The 15,811-nt window shown below is 39.8% G+C and overlaps 1 protein-coding gene across 1 annotated transcript in view; it reads left to right on the forward strand.

The window, feature by feature from the left end:
• The first annotated feature begins 1,286 nt into the window (after nt 1–1,286).
• Nucleotides 1,287–15,811, forward strand: part of ANKRD31 (ankyrin repeat domain 31) — a 188,008-nt gene continuing 173,483 nt past the window's right edge. Inside the window, exons 1-2 of the mRNA XM_074384703.1 lie at nt 1,287–1,495; nt 6,273–6,346. Coding sequence (XP_074240804.1) covers nt 1,392–1,495; nt 6,273–6,346 — 178 coding nt within the window. The 5' untranslated portion in view covers nt 1,287–1,391. The remainder of the gene's footprint in view (nt 1,496–6,272; nt 6,347–15,811) is intronic.

The raw sequence follows: 15,811 nt of genomic DNA on the forward strand, positions 1-15,811 counted from the left end.
AATTTTTTTTTTTGTAGAGATAGGATGTTGCCCAGGCTGGTCTTGAACATCTGGCCTCAAGCAATCCTCCTGCCTTGGCCTCCAATGGATTGGGGTTATAGGTATAAGCCACCACCCTCAGCCTCAAGTTAAGTTTAGAAGATAACCACCAACTAATGATTTTAACTAGCAGTGACTTAAGTATAAATAGTAAAAACACAAAATAATAATAATAATAATAATAATGGCAAAGCTACTCCATATAGTGAAAAGGGTAATGAATTGGGCAGTCAGAAAACTCTACCTCCATCCATTTATGACAAAACTTAGACTTCATATGTGCTAGATGCTGGAGACTCCAAGGTGAATACTAAACACTTGCTATGGGAAAACAACTTGATCTTTTCTTGAATCTTTTTCTCACTTGGCAAGTGGAAGCTCACTTGGCTTGGTTAAACTCGCTTAACACTTTCAATTCAAACTCAAACACTTAGTTTGAATTAAAAGTGTTCAAACATATTGAAACACATCAAACATAAAATTCTAGTACTTCATAAAACACAATTGACTACTTTTGGAGGTTGCTAGGCATTACTATTATGCTAACATTGATAAAAGGGGAAAAATTAAGCATTCATCTTGCCTTTCCTGCGTAATCTATATTGCAGGTGACCAAAGAGTTGTTGAGAGAAAAAAACAAATACAAAACACACCACTGAGCTAGCTGATGAGCTTCAACATATGTTTTGTCTACCTCATGGGACACTTGAGGAGAGGCTGTCAAGGGATTGAAGGGAAAGGAAGCGCTTGGTGGGCTGCAAAAACACTCATTAGGTCTAAGGTCACATTCTGGCTTCAGAATGCCAGGGCTGCTGGGCCGGGCAGGAGCTGACTGCTCTTCCGGTGCCGGGGGCTCACACGCACCAGGTGCGTGGCAGGTCACCCTCCCGGCCAAGGGCGATAAGCAGGCTCGGCCTGAGTTCTGGGTGCGGCACGCCTGCCTTTCGGGTCCGCGCAGCAGCAATCCCAATTCCTTCTAGGTCTAGCGAACCAGGATGGAAAACCGCGAAGGCGACAGCAGGCGGCGGGCCACGCCCAGAGCAGGCCGGCTCGCGCGGCCGCCCACTCCGCGAGCTGGGGGCGGGGCCGAGCGCGTGCCAGGGCTCCGGCGTGCGGCGCGCGGCTGCCCCCTGCCTGCGGCGTGCGGCGGAACCCGCGGGCTGCCTCCCAGACGGCGATCCCGCCACACGCTCCTCAGCAGCCCAGCCACGAGGCCCGACTCCTGCTGCGATTATATTATATTTTTTTAAATTTTTAACTCACCATTTCCCCTGGCCCTCAAAGCATTCTTTCTGTTTGCGGGCGAGAGGGAGTTAGAGGAGGGCTAAAAAGACTTTGAATGTTAGGCAAAGATGGAGGAAGGCGTCCAGGCCCCAGACTGGGACAGTGATGAAACCGTGATAGAGGGTTCAGTGACGGAGAGCGACCTGGAAGAAGAGGAGCTGCCCTGGAGAAGGTGACCACCATTAGGGCCGCAGTGCCTGAGCCCTCGCGCCGGGGCGGCCCGGGTGCTCTCTCAGGGGGTCGGAGTTTTGAGGAGAGGTCGCGACCAGAACGTGTGCTTGTGGGCGGGACCAGAGCCTCGTGGGCAGCCAGGCCTGAGCCGAGGGCTTGTAACGAAGCAACCGCAGTTTGTCCCCACCTGCCCCCGACCCAGCTGGGGACAAGATGAAGTTTGTAGTAGGTGGCCTTACAGCATTTTTCAAAAGCCTTTCCTTTTGGGGGAGGGGGAGGGGGCTTTAAGTCTTTTGGCACAAGCCAGAAAGATCTACTTAGGTCTGAACTTAACTGCATTTTGCTTCAAGTGACTTGCAGCTCAGCTCTAGGAATTGGGTAACAATTTCTCTCAAGAAAAGAATGTGTGATGGGGAAACTGGTCCCTACCAAACTGGAAACAAATAGTTTTATACGGATCCAAAAAAAGTCGATATTTCAGGTTATCAAAGCCTTTATTCTCTGCTAGACACAGGGAAAAGAGGGCAGGGATGAGGCTACTGCCTTTGAGAAACCTTCAGGCCAGCAAAAACACTTGAGCACAGATAATTTCAATGTGATGTGGGAAATTCAAGGATGGAAGTGTGTCCAGGGTGGTTTAGGAGCCCAAAGGGACTCTTACCTCAACCTAAGTAAGTGGTCATCAAAGTTTGCTATAGTTGACTCCTGAATAGAGGCTTGAAGGTAGGTTGGTGAGGAATTAGCCAAATAAAGGAGAGGGAGGTATTCTAGGCCAAGGGAACCGCATGGGTAAAGGTGTAGCAGTGGGACATAACATTGTGTTATGTGTGTTGGCATGTACAAACAGTTAAATTTTATTGAAGTGTAAAATGTGAGGTTGAGCATGCAAAGATGAGCCTGCAGAGCAAAATAGGGTGAGGTCGCGTAAGATCTTGTACATCCTGCATATGTCCTGGTAGGGTACTCGTAAGGTTTCAAGTGGAAGAGCAGCACCATAATTCGATTTTCATTCTTTCTGGCACGCCCTAGACTAGACTTTCAATTTTCTAATATGCTTATGAATCCCTCCAGAATCTTATAAAAATGTGGATGCCAATTCAGGAGTTCTGGGGTAAGAGCTGAGATTCTGCATTTCTAACAAACTTCCAGGTTAAAGCTGGTACTACTAGAGGAGGGATGGCCTTTCGCAAAGCAAGGCTGTAGAGGTATATCATTATTGAAGCATTATACTATTCTAAAACAAAATATAGTTTTTAACTTTTTGTTATGGTAAATAATTCAGAGATAATTTCCTTAAACATAAATTGCTGGGGTTTGTAAAAATAAATTCTTTAGGAAAGAGGACTTTTTTTTTTTTTTTTTTTTTTTGAGATGGAGTCTCATTCTGTCACCCAGGCTGGAATGCAGTAGCACGATCTCAGCTCACAGCAGCCTCCATCTCTCAGGTTCCGGCCATTCTCCTGTCTGGGCCAGCCGAGTAGCTGGAACCACATCCAGCTAATTTTTGTATTTTTAGTAGAGATGGGGTTTCACCATGTTGAGCAGGCTGTTCTCAAACTCCTGACTTCAAGTGATCTCCCCACCTTGGCCTCCCAAAGTGCTGGGATTACAGGCGTGATCCACCATACCTAGCCCTTATTGGTACTTTTATTGGCATAATGTTAAATATTTATGTTTACATATTAGAATATTAACATATTTATATTAGTTTTTTTCATTTTTAATTAAGATTTTAAGTAGGGGCAGAAATTCTGCCTCTCCTCTCACAGCGTCCTGGTTGAGCCTAAGGATTAAATTGATATGAAATAGATTAAATACTTTAAATATTAAAACTTAGGTAAATTTAAAATAAGTTTTATGTGACACAGGAAATAAAGGAAAGGAAATGAAGACTTAAATAAATGACAAAACCTGGTCAGCCACAGTAGCTCATGCCTGTAATCCCAGCACTTTGGGAGGCTAAGGTGGGCAGATCACTTGAGGTCAGGAGTTTGAGACCAGCCTGGCCAACATGGTGAAACCCTGTCTCTATTAAAAATGCAAAAATTAACCAGGCATAGTAGTATGTACCTGTAGTCCAAGCTCCTTAGGAAGTTGAGGCAGAATTCCTTGAATCTGGGAGGTGGAGGTTGCAGTAAGCTGAGATCGCATCACTGCGTTCTAGCTTGGCCAACAGAGCTAGACTCCCATCTTGAAAAAAATAAGAAAAGAAATGGCAAAGGCTGTATGCTTTTGTATTAGGTTCAACAAAGAGAGGCAGTTGTGGAAAGCTGACTAAATTATGTTGGGAGGCTAAAGGAAGATAGAATTATTTTAACAAGTTCTGTTTGTACAGAATTATCTTGGCTATTGAAAAATATTTCTTTTCTCTTTCTGTAGGGAGGGCATCTTTTACACAGGAGTTTTTATCTCCTGTTTTCAAGAAGAAAAAGGGAGGCATCTGCTGTTATTCAAGTTTCCTTTAGCTCAGAGTAATCCATATGTCACAGTGGCTTATTTTGGGGTGGCATATTCTGTCACCCTTCCAGGAACAATTTACATAAAGTTCACCTTTTTAAGTGTACAGTTCTGAGTTTTGACAAACATAATTGTGTAACTCCTATTACAATCAAGATATAGAATAGTGTCATTACCACCCCCCCAAATTCTCCATACCCCTTTTGCGTTATTTTTAAATTAAAAAAAAAAACTCACAAAATTTTGTTGGGTGCAGTAGCTCACACCTCAAATCTCAGCACTTTGGGAGGTTGAGACTGGAAGGTCAGGAGTTCTAGACCAGCCTGGCCAACATGGTGAAACCCATCTCTACTAAAAATACAAAAATTAGCTAGGCCTAGTGGCAGGCACCCATAATCTCAGCTACTCCGGAGGCTGAGGCAGGAGAATCGCTTGAACCTGGGAGGTGGAGGTGATAGTGAGCTGAGATCATGCCACTTCATTCCAGCCTGGGCAACAGAGTGACTGTGTCTGAAAAACAAAACAACAAAGCAACTTCACAACATCTTAAGAAGTAAACTTACCCTTTTAGGGATATAAATAGATTATTTTACTTCTTGGAGAAACATTAATAGATGGTTTTACTTCTTGGAAAAAAGCACTATAGCAATGGCATAATTTTATTCTAATAATTAATTTTTAATTCTTATTAATGGTCAGTAGTAAAGAGCCAAGAAAACACTTTCCTTCTTATAGCAGGAGGCTTCTTATAGCACCTCACAGAGGGTGTGTTATAATAGAAAAGTTAAGGACTGGAGTCCTTTTCATTGTCAATTTTGCTGATGCTGAAAACTATTAGAAAGTGTGTGTGTGTGTGTGTGTGTGTGTGTGTGTGTGTGTGTGTGTTTAGAGATAGTGTCTTACTTCGTCACCTAGGCTGTAGTGCTATGGCCTGATCATAGCTCACTGCAGCCTTGTACTCCTGGACTCAAGGCGTCTTCCTGCTTCAGCCTCCTGTGTAGCTGGGATTATAAGCATGAGTGACAGTATCTGGCTTAATTTTTTATTTTTCATAAACAGGCATGAGTATGAAAAATAAAAAATTAAGCCAGATACTGTCACTCATGCTTATAATCCCAGCTACACAGGAGGCTGAAGCAGGAAGACGCCTTGAGTCCAGGAGTACAAGGCTGCAGTGAGCTATGAGGTGGTATTTCAGTGTGGTTTTGATTTCCATGTCCCTAATGATTAGTGAAGCTGAACATCTTTTCAGGTACCTGTTGACTATTTGTATTTCCTCTTTGCAGAAATGTCTATTCAAGTTTTTTTTTGTCCATTTTCTGCTCATTGGGCAGAAAAGATAAAAATAAGATAAATATTAAACAGAAAAGATAAATATTTAAGTTTGCCTAGTAGCATACTCATGGCATATCATGGTTATTTTCATAGCTCTATATTCCTTACTACATTTGGAGCTTCTAGGGGGCGAGGATTATGTATCTTCTCTCTTTGTTACCATGATGCTCCCTTGAACATAATAAGAAGTAAATAAAAAAATTAAAGGAATTCTGGGCCAGGTGTAGTGGCTTATTCCTGTAATCCCAGCGTTTAGGGAGGTCAAGGCAGGATCACTTAAGCTCAGGAGTTCAGGACTGGCCTGGGCAACATGATAAGACCCTGACTCTACAAAAAAAAAAATATATATATATATATATAAATAAATAAAATAGCCAGGCATAGTGGTGTGTACACCTGTAGTCCCAGCTATTTCGGAAGCTGAGGCAGGAGGATCTCTTTAACCTAGGAGTTTGAAGTGACTCAGGGTCATGCCACTGCACTACAGCTTGGGTGACAGAGAATGACCCTGTCTCAAAATAAATAAATAAATAAAGGAATTCTGACAGTGCATACTATGAAAATATAAACTCAGATATAATCCCAGGATTTTAATCTCAAGTTCTCTGGTATAAAGAAATGTGAAGGGAAAAAAAACCCACTGGCGCTGGTCCCTCAAATGATCTCAGTTTATCTCTTTTCAAAAAGTTATTAAGATTTATTAGACTTGGGACAGTGATATTTGTCCCTTATTCCCAAATATTAAAAAATGATAACAGAATATTTGTGAAATTAACATGACTATATACATGAGTTTTTCTTTTTCATCTTGGATATGTTTTCAATCAAATTATACATTTCTGAAATAACACTTTGAAATAGAAACATTAATAGTGGTATAACTAAGAATTTTAACAAGTTTCGGTATAATAAAAATGATGGTTAAAATGTTACTCTTCGTTTAAGATACATTAACAACTTATGCCTTCTCTTTTGGTATTTGAAAGGTTGTTATTTGATCAAGACACATCTCTTAGATATCAGTTCAGTCTGCATCCTGATACAAGAGGAATGTGCAAAGGTGAGAATGATTCTTTTTGTTAATTATTCTTTCCCTTTAGTTTCCCAGTAAGTCCTCATTTAATGTTATTGCTAGGTTCTTGGAAACTGAGTCTTTAAGCAAAATTAATTATAAGGAAACCAATTTTGCCATCAGCTAATGGATATAAATAACAGTTAAGTTTCTATAGCATATTTCTGGCCATAAGAACATCACCAAACTTCTAAATAAACACCAAAACACTTCTGATATTAAACATGGAAATAAATGTGAGCTATACATATATTTAAGAAAGATTAATAGAAACAAGTAACATAATTGTTTACCCAGTTATTCCACTTCAGGGTTGAGTGTGACCAAAGCCTATCCTGGCAGCTCAGGGCTCAGGGCAGGAACCAACCCTGGACAGGAGGCCATTCCATTGAAGAGTGTGTGTGTGTGCGCGCACACACACACACACACACACACACACACACTCACACTCTCTCTCTCTCTCTCTCACTCTTGTATTGGGACCATTTAGACATGTCAGTGAACCTAACATGCACATCTTTGGGATGTGAGAGGACACTGGAGTACCTGCAGGAAACCCATACAGATATGGGGAGCGCATGGAAATTTCACAGACAGTGGCCCCAGCTGGGAGTTGATTTTTTTTTTTTTTTATTTTCTGAGATGGAGTCTTGCTCTGTTGCCCAGGCTGGAGTTCAGTGGCACGATCTCACCTCACTGCAATCTCCACCTCCCGGGTTCAAGTGATTGTTCTGCCTCAGCATCCTGAGTAGTTGGGACTACAGGTGTGAGCCACCATGCCCGGCTAATTTTTGTATTTTTAGTAGAGATGGGGTTTCACCATATTGGCCAGGCTGGTCTCGAACTCCTGACCTCGTGATCCACCTGCCTCAGCCTTACAAAATGCTGGGATTACAGGTTTGAGCCACCACGCCTGGCTGGGAATTGATTTTTTAAAAATCAATATTGAAATGAAGTTATTCAAGGACTTGCTGATCACCATTTCATTAACTTACCTTTTCATCCTTAGTCTTGTTCTTTAATTTTACACAGACTTAGTTTATTAGGGTCTGTTAGATTAGGGACCACCGTGGGGATCATAGCTTCCAGAAGATGCTTAAGATTCCTAGAAAGGGCAACGGAGGGCCGGGCGTGGTGGCTCAAGCCTGTAATCCCAGCACTTTGGGAGGCCGAGGCGGGTGGATCACGAGGTCGAGAGATCGAGACCATCCTGGTCAACATGGTGAAACCCCGTCTCTACTAAAAGCGCAAAAAATTAGCTGGGCATGGTGGCATGTGCCTGTAATCCCAGCTACTCAGGAGGCTGAGGCAGGAGAATTGCCTGAGCCCAGGAGGCGGAGGTTGCAGTGAGCCGAGATCGCGCCATTGCACTCCAGCCTGGGTAACAAGGGCGAAACTCCGTGTCAAAAAAAAAAAAAAAAAAAAAAAAAAAAAAAAAGAAAGGGCAACGGAGGTATTGAAGTGCTACCCATATGGCTTTTCTCCTCTTCCAAATCTCTAGCCTAACCCCAGGACCTGTTATTTGTAAAAGTAAGTAATACTTTTTAATAACCAGTCTTATTTTTCTAGATTAAAATTAGGGCACACACATCCTTTGGATATATGCATTGTAAATGTGCCTTTCATCTACCAATACACCTAACTTTCTGAGGCCACTTTTATGTTGATTTAAACATTTGTAGAAGAATCTATCACTGATAGGCAGTGTTCAGAAAGACCAATTCCGCGGTAGCTGTTTAAATGATAGGTTGTTTCTCTTTATGGTTTCTTCCTGTGAGCATTTTAAAAAACCTTTTTTTGGAGGATGTCTGTAAATAAGTGTAAAATAGAAAAAAAAATTTTCTAAACACCCACAAAGATCTTTTAACTCTTGTGTATTTATGGTTCATAGTCTTTTCACTGTAAATCATCTCACCTGATACCTTAGTGGGAGGTTATGGTTTCATCTTGGAGTGCATTTTCCCACATGTGATTGGAAGGGACGGTGTGTAGTATTGATCTCCAGGATGCCTTCTTATGATTTATAAAGTATCACTAGAAAGGAGTTAGAGATCCGTTTCAATATTGCAACCAAGTTTTTTTCTTTTCTTTTTCAAATGAATAAATCTTTGCTATGTCACTGGTTATTAAAAGCATTAAAATATAAAAATATATCATGTAGAAAATGAAAGGCCATGTTCTTTACTCTTCCCTGTAATTCTACTCCCAATGATTGCCAGTCTTTAGTATTTGTTTATCCTTCCAGTCTTTTGTATGACACTATAAATATCTTTTTTCATAATTGGTATCATACTTTATACATTTCTTTCCTTGTCTATATTTATGTACTTCAACCTTTTGTTTGCTTTCATGTTAAAGAAGTTTATTTAAACACAAGAGTCATAATTCAAAAGGAAAACTAGTAATTATTTTTTAGACTTATTTATTTCTACTAAATGATGGATTGCTCTACATTGAATAGCTACATACCAAAAAAATTGTAAAATTTTCCTTGGTTTTGCAATGATAAATGGAAACATTAAAATTCAAACAAGGCATGGAAGAATTTCTATGTTTTTTTTTTTTTGGTGTGTTAAAATAGAGCCAAAATAATTTACTGAATTATAAAAATAAAAGCTGAATGAGCATGCTTCTAATGGAGAAAGTGGGTACTTTCACAGAACCAGTGTTTTTATTTAATCCCAACTTCATTTGATGTCGATCAAAACCTCCTATTGGCCATATAGGAAAACAAAAAAATGCAGTATATTTGTGTACACACACTAGTTACTTTATGTACAGTAAAGCAGTGTTCCTCAACCTTTTGGGCACCAGGGACCAGTTGCATGGAAGATAATTTTTCCAAGGATGGTCACTGGGGGGATTGTTTCAGGATGAAACTGTTCCATGTCAGGTTATCAGGCAAGGAGTATACAATCTAGATCCCTTGCATGTGCAGTTCACAGTAGGGTTTGTACTCCTATGAGAATCTAATGCTGCTGCTGATCAGCCAGGAGGTGGAGCTCAGGTGATAATACTGGCTCACCTGCTGCTTACCTTCTGCGGTGCAACCTGGTTCATAACAGGCCACAGATGGGTACTGGTCCGTGGCCCAGGGATTGGGGACCCTTGCAGTAAAGGAATAGAGAAGGGAAAATGAAAGAATGAAGAAAACTGTGCTATATTAGGATACAGTAGAACAAAATTGTTTTCTAATTAAGAATGTATTCCTGGTCTGTAAAAATAGAGTCATGGAGTAAAGTAGTAGGTTTTCTTTCTTTTTTTTTAATTTTTAATTTTTAAATTTGTGGTCACATAGTAGGTATATATATTTATGGGGTACATGAGATATTTAGGTGTAATAACAACATCAGGGTAAATGGGATATCCATCACTTTAAGCATTTATCCTTTATGTTTCAAATAATCCAATATATTATTTTATTATTTAAAAATGTACAGTTAAGTAATTTTGAGTATACTCACTCTGTTGTGCTAGCAAATAGTAGGTCTTATTCTTTCTATTTTTTTGTATCCATTAACCATCCCTGCTTCTCCCTCACCCCCCAAAATCTTTCCTAGCCTCTGGTAACCATCCTTCTACTCCCTCTCTCCATGAGTTCAATTGTTTTGATTTTTGACTCCCACAAATAAGTGAAAAAATATGAAGTTTGTATTTTCTTACCTAGGTTATTTCACTTAACATAATGATATATAGTTCCATCCTTGTTGTAAATGACAGGATCTCATTCTTTTTCATGGCTGAGTGGTACTCAGCTGTGTTTATGTATCATATTTCCTTTATCCATTCATCTGTTGATGGAACTTAGGTAGCTTGCAAATCTTGGCTGTTGTGAATAGTGCTGCAGTAAACATGGGAGTGCAGATATCTCTTCAATATAACAATTTTCTTCTTTTGGAAAGGAAAATCCTAAATACCTAGGACTAGGGCTGCTGGATTATATAGTAGCTGTATTTCTGTCTTGTGACGAAATACACCTGCCAAACTACTCTCCACAGTGATTGTACCAATTTACATTCCCACCAACAATGTATAATGGCTCACTTTTCTCCAATCTTCACCAACATTTGTCATTGCTTGTTGTTTGCATAAAGGCCATTTTAACTGGGGTGGGATGATATTTCATTGTAGTTTTGATTTGCATTTCTCTGATAATCTATGACATTGAACACCTTTTCATATATCTGTTTGCCATTTGTAAGTCTTCTTTTGAGACATATCTGTTCAGATCTTTTTCCCAGTTTAAAATCAGATTATTATATTTTTTCCTATAGAGTTATTTGAGCTCCTTATATATTCCAGTTATTAAATCCTTGTCACATGGATAGTTTGCAAATATTTTCTCTCATTCTGTGGGTTGTCTCTTTGTTGATTATTTATTTTGCTGTGCAGAAGCTTTTTAACTTGATGTGATCTCATTTTTTCATTTTTGCTTTGGTTGCCTGTGTTTGCAGGGTATTACTCAATAAATATTTGCCCACTCCAATGCCCTGGAATGTTTCCCCAATGTTTCCTTGTAGGAATTTCATAATTCGAAGTCTTAGATTTAAGTCTTAATCCATTTTGATTTGAATTTTATATGTGGTGAGAGATAGCAATCTAGTTTCATTTTTTTGTGTGTGGACATCCAGTTTCCAAGCACTGTTTGTTGAAGAGACTGTCCTTTCCCCAATGTATGTTGTTATAACTTTTGTCGAAAATAATTTCACTGTAAATGCATGGATTTTCCTGGGTTCTCTATTCTGTTCTATTGGTTTTTATGTCTGTTGTTATGCCAATACCCTGTCATTTTGGTTACTATAGCTCTGTAGTATAATTTGAAGTCAGGTAATGAGATTTCTCTAATTTTATTTTTTTTGCTCAGGATAGAGATAGGCTATTCTGGGTCTTTTGTGGTTCCATTGAAATTTTAGGATTGATTTTTTATTTTCTGTGACGAATTGTCATTGGTATTTTGATAGGGATAGCATTGAATCTGTAGATTGCTTTGGGTAGTGTAGTAGTCCATTTTCACACTGCTGATAAAAACGTACCTGTGACTGGGCGATTTACAAAAGAAAGAATTGTACTGGACTTACAGTTCCACATGGGTGGGGAGGTTTCACAATCATAGCAGAAGACAAGGAGCAGTACATCACAACCTACATGGATGGCAGCAGGCAAAAAGAGAGCTTGTGCAGAAAAACGTCCACTTATAATAACCCTCAGATCTCGTGAGACTTACTGTCACAAGAACAGCATGGGAAGGAACTGCTCCCCATGATTCACTTACCTCCCGTTGGGTCCCTCCCATAACACATGGGAATTCAAGATGAGATTTGGGTGGGGACATAGGCAAACTGTATCATTCTGCCCTGGCTCTTCCTATATCTCACGTCCTCACATTTCAAGACCAATCATGCCTTCCCAATGGTCCCGCAAAGTCTTAATTCATTTTAGCATCAACTCAAAAGTCCACAGTCCAAAGTCTCATCTGAGACAAGCCAAGTCCCTTCTGTCTATGAGCCTGTAAAATTAAAAGTAAGTTAGTTACTTTCCAGATACAGTGGGGGTACAAGCATTGGATAAAAACAGCCATTCCAAATGGGAGGCATTGGCCAAAACAAGGGGCAACAGGCCCCATGCAAGTCCAAAAATCTAACAGGGCAGTCAAATCTTAAACCTCCAAAATGATCTCCTTTGACTCCATGTCTCACGTCTAGCTCATGCAAGCGGTGGGTTCCCATGGTCTTGGGCAGCTCCACCCCTGTGGCTTTGCAGGGTACAGTCTCCCCCTGGCTACTTTTACGGGCTGGCATTGAGTGTCTTTGGCTTTTTCAGGTGCACAGTGCAAGCTGTCAGTGGATCTGCTAATCTGGGGTCTGGAGGATGGTGGCCGTCTTCTAACAGCTCCACTAGGCAGTGACCCAGTAGGAACTCTATATGGGGGTTCTGACCCCACATTTCCCTTCTGCACTGCCCTAGCAGAGGTTCTCCGTGAGGGCCCAACCGTTGCAGCAAACTTTTGCCTGGGCATCCAGATGTTCCTATACACCTTCTGAAATCTAGGCAGAGGTTCCCAAACCTCAGTTCTTGACTTCTGTGCACCCACAGGCTCCATACCACATGGAAACTGCCACGGCTTGGGGCCTTCACCCTCTGAAGCAACAGCCTGAGCTGTACCTTGGCCCCTTTTAGTCATGGCCAGAGTAGCTGGGATGCAGGGCACCAAGTCCCTAGACTGCACACAGCACAGGGACCCCTGGGCCTATCCCATGGAACATTTTCTTCTAGGCCTCCAGGCCTGTGATGGGAAGGACTGCCGTGAAGACCTCTTACATGCCTTGGAGACATTCTGCCCATTGTCTTGCAAATTTACATTCAGCTCCTCATTACTTTTGCAAATTTCTACAGCTAGTTTCAATTTTTCCTCCGAAAGTGGGTTTTTATTTTCTATCCCATTGCCAGGCTGCAAATTGTCTGAACTTTTATGCTGTGCTTGTCTTATAAAACTGAATGCCTTTAACAGCTCCCAAATCACTTCTTGAATGCTTTGCTGTTTAGAAATTTTTTTTTTTTTTTTTTGAGATGGAGTTTTGCTCTTGTTACCCAGGCTGGAGTGCAATGGCGCGATCTCGGCTCACTGCAACCTCCGCCTCCTGGGCTCAGGCAATTCTCCTGCCTCAGCCTCCTGAGTAGCTGGGATTACAGGCACGTGCCACCATGCCCAGCTAATTTTTTGTATTTTTAGTAGAGACGGGGTTTCACCTTGTTGACCAGGATGGTCTTGATCTCTTGACCTCGTGATCCACCCGTCTCGGCCTCCCAAAGTGCTAGGATTACAGGCTTGAGCCACAGCGCCCGGCCTAGAAATTTTTTCTACCAGATACCCTAAGCCATCTCTCTCAAGTTCAAAGTTCCACAAATCTCTAGGGCAGGCACAAAATACTGCCAGTCTCTGCTAAAACTTAACAAGAGTCATCGTTGCTCCAGTTCCCAACAAGTTTCTCCATCTGAGACCATCTCAGCTTGGACCTTATTGTTCATATCACTATCAGGCTTTTGGTTAAAGCCATTCAACAAGTCTCTAGGAAATTCCAAACTTTCTCACATATTTCTGTCTTCTACTGGGCTCTCCAAACCGTTCCAACCTCTGCCTGTTAGCCAGTTCCAAAGTCACTTCTACACTTTCAAGTGTATTTTCAGCAACACCCCACTCCCTGTACCAATTTACTGTATTAGTCCATTTTCATTCTGCTAATAAAGACATACCCAAGACTGGGCAATTTACAAAAGGAAGAGGTTTATTGGACTTACAGTTCCACATGGCTGGGGAGGCTTCACAATCATGGTGGAAGGTATGGAGCAGCAAGTCATATCTTACATGGATTGCAGCAGGCAAGAAGACAGCTTGTGCAGGAAAACTCCTTATAGTAACTGTCAGATCTGAGACTTACTCACTATCGTGAGAACAGTACAGGAAAAACCTTTCCCCATGATTCAATCACCTCCCACCATGTCCTTCTCACAACACATGGGAATTCCGGATGAGATTTGGGTGGCACACAGCCAAACCATATCAGTTAGGATGGACATTTTAACAATAGTCTGTGAACATGGAATATCTTTCCGTTTTTTGTAGGTCCTCTTCAATTTCTTGAATCAATCTTTATAGTTTTCATTGTAGAGATCTTTTACCTTCTTAGTTAATTCTTAGGTATTTTATTTTATTTGTAGCTATTGTGAATGGGATTATTTTCTTGACTTCTTTTTCAGCTTGTTTCCTGTTGAAATATAGAAATATAGAAATGCTATTGATTTTTGTATGTTGATTTTATGTCCTACAACTTTATTGAATTTATCAGTTCCATTAGTTTGTGTGTGTGTGTGTGTGTGTGTGTTTTAGGTTTTTCTAAATGTAAGATTATATCATCTGCAAACAAGGATAATTTGACTTTCACCTTTCTAATGTGGATGCCCTTTATTTTCTTTGCCTTGTCTGATTGCTCTAGCTAGGACTGCTAGTACTGTGTTGGATAATAATTGTGAAAGACAGAATTGTCATCATGTTCCAGATGTTAGAGGAAAGGCTTTCAGTTTTTCTCCACTTAGTATGGTATTAGCTGTGGGTCTGTTTTATATGGCATTTATTATGTTGAGGCATATTCTTTCTACACATAATTTTTTAGTTTTTTTTTTAATAATGAAGGGATGTTAAATTTTATTAAATGCCTTTTCTGCATCAGTTGAAATGATCATGTGGTTTTTGTCCTTCATTCTTTTAATATGATGTAGCACATTGATTGATTTGCATATGTTGAACCATCCTTGCATCCCTGAAATAAATCGCACTTGGTCATGATGAATGATCTTTTTAATGTCTTGTTGAATTTGGTTTGCTAATTTTTTTGAGGATTTTTGTACCAATAATTATTAGTGATATTGGCCTATTTTCTTTTTTTAGTTATTATTTTTGCTGGTTTGGTATCAGGGTTATACTAGCTTTATAAAGTGAGTTTGGAAGTATTCCTTTCTCTCTCTCTCTCTCTCTCTCTCTCTCTCTCTCTCTCTGCAGCAATTTGAGTACGATTGGTATTAGTTCTACGTTAAATGTTAGGTAGAATTAGCAGTGAAGCCACTGGGTCCCAGGCTTCTTTTGGCTGGCAGACTTTTTATTATGACATTGATTTCATTGCTTGTTATTGGTCTGTTCAGATTTGGAATTTCTTTCTGGTTCAATCTTAGTAGGTTATATGTATCTAGGAATTTATCAATTTCTTCTAGATTTTTAAATTTATTGGCATATAGTTGCTCCTAGTAGCAACTAATGATTCTTTGAATTTCTACAGTATCAGTTATAATGTCTCCTTTTTAATCTCTGATTTTATTTATTTGAATCTTCTCTTTTTTTTCTTAGTCTTGCTAACAGTTTATTTATTTTGTTTATCTTTTCAAGAAACAAACTTTATTTTATTGAGCTTTGTATTTTCCTTATTTCAATTTCATTTATTTCTGTTCTGATATTATTCTTTTCTTTTACTAACTTTGGGTTTAGTTTGCTTCTGCTTTTCTGGTTCTTTAGGATGCATCACCAGGTTGTTTATTTGAAGTTTTAAAGTTTTTTTTTTTCTTTTTTTGATATAGTTTCTTATACCTATAGACTTCCTTTTTAGTATATCTTTCACTGTGTCTCATAGGTTTTGGTATGTTGTATTTCTGCTATTATTTGTTTAAATACATTTTAAAATTTTCTTAATTTCTTTACTAACATACAGGTCATTCAGGAGCATATTGTTTAATTTCCATGTGTTTATATAGTTTCCACAGTTCCTCTCGTTATTGATTTCTAGTTTTATTCCATTGTGGTCAGAGAAGATGCTTGATATTACTTCAGTTTTTCTGAGTGTTTTAAGATTTATTTTTCACCTAACATCTGGTCTGTCCTTGAGAATGATCCAGGTGCTGAGGAGAAAA

Source organism: Saimiri boliviensis, chromosome 1 (genome assembly GCF_048565385.1).
Source record: "Saimiri boliviensis isolate mSaiBol1 chromosome 1, mSaiBol1.pri, whole genome shotgun sequence".
Lineage (NCBI taxonomy): Eukaryota > Metazoa > Chordata > Mammalia > Primates > Cebidae > Saimiri > Saimiri boliviensis.